At 50.3% G+C, this 7,633-nt stretch overlaps 1 protein-coding gene across 1 annotated transcript; it reads left to right on the top strand.

Annotated features, from left to right (window-relative positions):
• Positions 1 to 393: 393 nt before the first annotated feature.
• LOC144673075 (ATP-dependent lipid A-core flippase-like) lies at positions 394 to 6,073 on the top strand (the record flags this gene model as incomplete). Its single annotated transcript, XM_078535071.1, has 2 exons — positions 394 to 530; positions 5,549 to 6,073. Coding segments are annotated over 2 exons (377 nt in total), but the record flags the coding sequence as incomplete, so codon positions are not given.
• Positions 6,074 to 7,633: the final 1,560 nt, after the last annotated feature.

Genomic DNA, 7,633 nt, shown 5'->3' on the forward strand with positions numbered 1-7,633 from the left:
GGGAGATTAAACTCAGAGTGAGGGGGGAGATTAAACTCAGAGTGAGGGGGGAGATTAAACACAGTGAGGGGTAGAGATTAAGCATGGAGTGAGGGGGAATCAATTAAACACAGAATGAGGGAGAAGAGATTAAACACAGAGTGACGTGGGCACATCACCCTCAAAGTGAGGGGGAGATTACACTGAGCTGGGTGATGGTAAGTGGCTACATTGAACATGGAGTGAAGGGGGTGTTTAATTTGTAGGTGGACATGATTGGGAACAGCTCCTTCAGCCTCTCGATGTGAGTTACTGGCTGTGGTGTAAAATCTCAATGCCATTATTGAAACCTGTTGTAGAGGTCTTCTCCCCCTCTGACCTGTCTCCTCCCCTCCTCTCTATCTAAACCCACAGACGCTGGGGAGAAGGGCGGCCAGCTGTCTGGGGGACAGAAACAGCGAGTAGCCATTGCACGTGCTCTAATCCGAGACCCCCAAGTGCTGATCCTCGATGATGCCACCAGCTGCCTGGACGCAGAGAGTGAACACACGGTGAGTACTGGGGTCCTCGTCACTCCTGATACTGGGCACAGGGAGAGGGAACACACGGTGAGTACTGGGGCCCTCGTCACTCCTGATATAAGGCACAGGGAGAGTGAACGCACGGTGAGTACTGGCGTCCTCGTCACTCCTGATATTGGGCACAGGGAGAGTGAACACACGGTGAGTACTGGGGTCCTCGTCACTTCTGATACTGGGCACAGGGAGAGTGAACACATGGTGAGTACTGGGGTCCACGTCACTCCTGATATTAGGCACAGGGAGAGTGGACACATGGTGAGTACTGGGGTCCTCGTCACTTCTGATACTGGGCACAGGGAGAGTGAACAAACGGTGAGTACTGGAGTCACCGTCATTCCTGATAATGGGGACAGGAAGAGTGAACACAGGGTGAGTACTGGGGTCACTGTCACTCCTGATGGTGGGGAGAGTCAGAGTGAACACACGGTGAATACTGAACTAACCTTCACTCCTGATATTGGGGAGGGGGAGAGTAAACGCACGGTGATCACTGGAGTATCCATCATTCCTGATAGTGGGCACAGGGAGAGTGAACACAGGGTGAGTACTGGGTCTCCGTCACTCCTGGTAATGAGGACAAGGAGAGTGAACACACACTAGGTAATGGAGTCACTGTCACTTCTGATAATGTGGATGGGGAGAGTGAACGCATGGTGAATAATGGAGTTACCGTCGCTTCTGATAATGGGGATGGAGAGAATGAACACACAGTGAGTAATGGAGTCACCGTCACTCCTGATAATGGGGATGGGGAGAGTGAACAAACGGTGAGTAATGGAGTCACCGTCACTCCTGATAATGGGGATGGGGAGAATGAACAAACCGTGAGTAATGGAGTCACCGTCACTCCTGATAATGGGAACGGGGAGCGTGAACACACGGTGAATAATGGAGTCACCGTCACTCCTGATAATGGGTTCATGGAATGAAGGACAAATAGTAAAATTAGCTATCTTCCCCTATCACTATCCCCAATTTTCATTCCCTCGCTTTCTGCCTCTTCTTAACCCCGTCTCTCACTTTCTGTCTCTCTTTTGCTCAGAACCTCTGTCCCTCTCTCTATCTCTCTCTCTGTACGACTCCCTCTTTCCCTCTCTCTGTTTCTATTGTGTTCTCGCTCTCTGTCTATCTCTCTCTAACACTCAACTTTTAATCTCCCCATTTCTCTCTCTTCCCCTGTCTTTCTCCACAAACACCTCTCTCTATCTCACATTCTGTCTTTCTCTCTGTCCCCCTGTATGTCTCTCTCTCTTTCTCTCTGTCACTTTCTCACTCACGGGCTGCACTTTACATGCCTCTGCCGGGCTTGTTTTCCAGGAGAGGGAGCTGGGAAAGTAGAGTTGGAGTGGGGCAAGTAAAATAGGGCAGATTCCCACCCCACCACCTTCCTGCCCACTCCCAATCTCAGCCCCATAAGGCAAGCCACAGGCCGTACTTAAATAAATACTCAAGGGTCAATTGAGCTTGTTAGAAGTCAGTTAACCCTGATAATACAATGCCTACACCATAATACTCTTGATCTTTTCATTGAGAACTGTCGGCGTGACATTAGTCGTCTCGATTTCTCTGCTCCTCTCACCCACTCTAACCTACCTCTCTCTGAACTTACTGCACTCCGTTCTCTCAGGTCCAACCCTGACATTGTCATCAAACCCGCTGACAAGGGTGGTGCTGTTGTTGTCTGGCGCCCTGACCTCTACCTCGTGGAGGCTGAGCGTCAACTCGCAGACACTTCCTCCTACCTCTCCCTGGACCATGACCCCACCACTGAACATCAAGCCATTGTTTCCAGGACTGTTACTGACCTCATCTCCTCTGGAGATCTTCCTTCCACAGCTTCCAACCTGATAGTCTCCCAACCTCGGAAGGCCCGCTTCTACCTCCTACCCAAAATCCACAAACAGGACTGTCCCGGCAGACCGATCGTGTCAGCCTGTTCCTGCCCCACGGAACTCATTTCTCGCTATCTTGACTCCCTTCTCTCTCCCCTTGTCCAGTCCCTTCCCACCCACATCCGTGATTCCTCTGACACCCTACATCATATCAACAATTTCCAGTTCCCTGGCCCCAACCGCTTCCTCTTCACCATGGACGTCCAATCCCTCTACACCTCCATCCCCCACCGGGATGGTCTGATGGCTCTCCGCTTCTTCCTCGATCAGAGGCCCAAACAATCCCCATCCCCCACTACTCTCCTCCGTCTGGCTGAACTCGTTCTCACACTGAACAATCTCTACTTAAACTCCTCTCACTTCCTCCAAATAAAAGGTGTGGCTATGGGTACCCGCATGGGCCCCAGCTATGCCTGTCTCTTTATGGAGTATATGGAACATTCCTTGTTCCAGTCCTACTCCGGCCCCCTCCCACAACTCTTTCTCCGGTACATCAATGATTACTTCGGTGCTGCTTCATGCTCTCATCTGGACCTGGAAAAATTTATTAATTTTGCTTCCAATCCCCACCCCTCCATCATTTTCACATGGTCCATCTCTGACACTTCCCTTCCCTTCTTTGACCTCTCTGTCTCAATTTCTGGTGATAGACTGTGCACCAATATCCATTACAAGCCTACTGACTCCCACAGCTACTTCGACTACAGCTCCTCACACCCTGCTTCCTGTAAGGACTCCATCCCATTCTCTCAGTTCCTTCACCTCCATCGCATCTGTTCTGATGATGCCACTTTCAAAAACAGCTCCTCTGACATGTCCTCCTTCTTCCTTAACCGAGGTTTTCCACCCACGGTGGTTGACAGGGCCCTCAACCGTGTCCAGCCCATCTCCCACGCATCCGCCCTCACGCCTTCTCCTCCCTCCCAGAAACATGATAGAGTCCCCCTTGTCCTCACTTATCACCCCACCAGCCTCCGCATTCAAAGGATCATCCTCCGCCATTTCCGCCAACTCCAGCATGATGCCACTACCAAACATATCTTCCCTTCACCCCCCCTGGCGGCATTCCGCAGGGATCATTCCCTCCGGGACACCCTGGTCCACTCCATCACCCCTTACTCCTCAAGCCCCTCCCACAGTATTTTCCCATGCAACCACAGAAGATGCAACACCTGCCCCTTTACTTCCCCTCTCCTCACTGTTCAAGGGCCCAAACACTCTTTTCAAGTGAAGCAGCATTTCACTTGCACTTCCCTCAACTTAGTATACTGCATTCGCTGCTCCCAATGCGATTTCCTCTACATTGGAGAGACCAAACGCAGACTGGGTGACCGCTTTGCAGAACACCTTCGGTCTGTCCGCAAGCATGACTCAGACCTCCCTGTTGCTTGCCATTTTAACACTCCACCCTGCTCTCTTGCCCACATGTCAGTCCTTGGCTTGCTGCATTGTTCCAGTGAAGCTCAACGCAAACTGGAGGAACAGCACCTCATCTTCTGACTAGGCACTTTACAGCCTTCCGGACTGAATACTGAGTTCAACAATTTTAGATCATGAACTCTCTCCTCCATCCCCACCCCCTTTCTGATCCCCCTTTTTTTCCAATAATTTATATAGATTTTTCTTTTCCCACCTATCTCCATTATTTTTAAATGTATTTCCATCCATTGTTTTATCTCTGCCTTTTAGCCTATTTCGATCCCTTCCCCCCACCCCCACTAGGGCTATCTGTACCTTGCTTGTCCTGCTTTCTACCCTTAATTAGCTCATTCCTTAGATAATTTCACCACCTTCAATACCTCTTTGTCCTTTTGTCTATGACATCTTTTGGTTATCTCCACCTATCACTGGCCCTCTATCCAGCTCTACCTGTCCCATCCCCCCTTAAACCAGTTTATATTTCACCCCTTTCCTATTTTTACTTAGTTCTGTTGAAGGGTCATACGGACTCGAAATGTTAACTGTGTTCCTCTCCGCAGATGCTGCCAGACCTGCTGAGTTTTTCCAGGTATTTTTGTTTTTATTTTAGCACACCATAATACAGTTGGCCTTGACAGGCAGGGGACAGTGGTCAGGCCATTTTTAAAATTAAACATTTTTTAAAGGGCGGGAAGGGGGTGGTACTAACTTCCAGGGGGTGCCATTTGCGCATATGTTAGCACCCCACCCCCCCCAGCCTTTCCTCCTACCCACCTGCTCCCTCAAGCCCACCCCCACCCTGCCTCACCTTGGCCCTCTTCCTTAGCTTCCCAACTCCTTCCTGGCCAATACCCCAGGACCCACCTTGCTCTGGGATCCATCGGGCCTTCTCCTGAGGCCTGTTTGCAGGCCTGGCAGTGCCCACTCATGCGCCCTTGGCACTGCCAGGCCTGCTGGAACTGCTGGCCGGTCTGATTGGCTGGCAGCTCCCGAGAATGGGACTGCCTCCCCAGGATGTTGGAGCTGCTGGGGTGAGTGTGGGGTGGGAGGGTTGATGTGGAGTGAGTGGGCTTCACGCTGACTGCTTCCGGAGAGGACCCCTTATCCCCTGTAATATGCAGCCCACTGTATCTCTCTATTATTCGTTTACGCTGACTCTATATCACTCTCACACTCAACATATCTCTCTCTCCCTCTCCCTCACCTGATATCTTTCTGTGTCTCTCTCACCCTCTGTCAGTCTGTCTCCATCTCTCACTGACAGTCTCCGACCTCTGCGTGTGTCTGTCACTCTTGTGTCTTTGTCTCTCTCTCTCTCTCTCTATTTTATACTGTCTCTCTTGCCTCTCCCTCTCCCATTCTCACACACACTCCAACTGTCTCTCTCTCAGTCTCCCTCAGACATTACCCTACCTCTCTGTCGGGAATCTCACATTCAATCTCTCTTTCTCTCTTTCACACACCCTCTATCTCACACTCGGTCCCTCTCAGTCCCTTTCACACAAACTCCATCTGTCTGTCTGTCTCTCTCTCTCCCTCACAAACACTCCTCTACCTCTGTCTCTCTCACACTCTCTCTCTCACAGCTCTCAGTCTCACCGTCCCTCTCTCTCTCACACTCTCTCTCTCACACTCCACTCTGATTAACCCCGGTGTTGCTGTTTGTGCCTCCTGCAGGTCCTGCGATCTGTTTACGATGGAGATGGGGATCGTGCAGTGCTGGTAATCGCCCACCGCCTCAGTACGATAGAGAGAGCTGACCGGATTGTGGTGCTCGAGGGCGGGATTGTGGTGGAGCAGGGGACTCACAAGGAGCTACGAGAAAGAGGTGGCTGTTACCAGAGGCTGCTCTGCAAACACTTCCAAGGCTTTGGAGAGAGGATGGCAGATGAAGAAATAGATGAAATGGGGAATTGAAAGAACGGGAGTGTGTAACATTTAGTAGTGGGCTGCCTATGTTAGGCTGGGATGTCACAGCACAGAGACGCAGACAGAGACCAGATGCAGACAGAGGCCAGACACAGGGCCCAGTCTGACTGATCAGACAGATTTTCACGGCCACTCCTTGACTTTGCATACCAAATGAAGTATCACATGTCACCCTGCATTGTAAACAGCCTGTTGAATGATTAGCTTTTAAATATTTTGATGTTTCTGATGTTACTGAGGTAGGCACTGTTCAATAAAGATTACTTACTGAAACAGATGTGTAATTAAACTCATCCCAAGGAGTGGAAATCGGCAATGAATCAAACATTCCCTCATATCTTGTCCTGTGCAATAACGAACCCTCTCCCTCACTCTCTCTGATCCACTCTCTGATTCTCTCTCTCTCTCGTCCACTTTCTGATTCTCTCTCTCTCTCGCTCTGCTCCTATCTCTGATTCTCATTCTCTCTCTCTCTCTGTTCCACTCTCTGATTCTCTCACTCTCTCTCTCTGTTCCACTCTCTGATTCTCACTCTCTCTCTCTCTCTGTTCCACTCTCTGATTCTCACTCTCTCTCTCTCGTCCACTCTCTGATTCTCTCTCTCTCTCTCTCTGTTCCACTCTCTGATTCTCACTCTCTCTCTCTCTCTGTTCCACTCTCTGATTCTCACTCTCTCTCTCTCTCGTCCACTTTCTGATTCTCTCTCTGGTCCACTCTCTGATTCTCTCTCTCTCTGGTCCACTCTCTGATTCTCTCTCTCTCCATCTTCCTGATCCACTCTCTGATTCTCTCTCTCTGATACACTCTCTGATTCTCGCTCTCACTCTCTCTGATTCACTCTCTGATTCTCTCTCTGTTTCTCTTCCTGACCCACCCTCTAATTGTCTCTCTCTCTCTGCTTCTCACTCTGATTCGCCCTCTCTCTCTCTGATCCACTCTCTGATGTTCTCTCTTTCTTCCCCTGACCCACTCTTTAATTCTTTCTCCCTGTGCCCCACCCTCTGATTCTCACTTTCTCACTCTGATCCGCTCTCTGATTCTCTCTCTCTCTCTCTCTCTCTGGTCCACTCTCTGATTCTCTCTCTCTTTCTCTGGTCCACCCTCTGATTCTCACTTTCTCACTCTGATCCGCTCTCTGATTCTCTCTCTCTCTCTGGTCCACTCTCTGATTCTCTCTCTCTTTCTCTGGTCCACTCTCTGATTCTCTCTTTCTCTCCCTGACCCAGACTAATTCTCTCTCTCTGCTCCACTCTCTGATTCTCTCTCTCTCTCTCCCTCTGGTGCACTCTCTGAATCTCTCTTTCGCTCCCTGACCCACTCTCTAATTCCCCCTCTCTCTCTCTCTGCTCCACTCTCTGATTCTCTCTCTCTCTCTCTCCCTCTGGTCCACTCTCTGAATCTCTCTTTCGCTCCCTGACCCACTCTCTAATTCCCTCTCTCTCTCTCTCTCTCTGGTCCACTCTCTGATTCTTTCTCTCTCTCGCCCTGGTCCACTCGTTGATTCTCTCTCTGTCTCTGGTCCACTCTCGGATTCTCCCTCTCTCTTTGACCCACTGTCTGTCTCTCTCTCTCTGATCCACTCTCTGATTCTCTCCCTCTCTAACCCTCTCTCTGATCCACTCGCTGAATCTACTTCTCTCTGATCCACTCTCTGATTCTCTCTCTCTCCGATCCTCTCTCTCCCTAGTCAACTCTCAGATTCTCTCTCTCTGCTCCACTCTCTGATTCTCTCTCTCTTGCTCTCTGATCCACTCTCTGATTTCCTCTCTCTCTCTCTCTCTCTCTCGCTGGTCCACTCCATGATTCTCTCTCTCTCTCTCTCGCTCTGGTCCA

Source organism: Cetorhinus maximus, unplaced genomic scaffold (genome assembly GCF_964194155.1).
Source record: "Cetorhinus maximus unplaced genomic scaffold, sCetMax3.hap1.1 HAP1_SCAFFOLD_245, whole genome shotgun sequence".
NCBI lineage: Eukaryota > Metazoa > Chordata > Chondrichthyes > Lamniformes > Cetorhinidae > Cetorhinus > Cetorhinus maximus.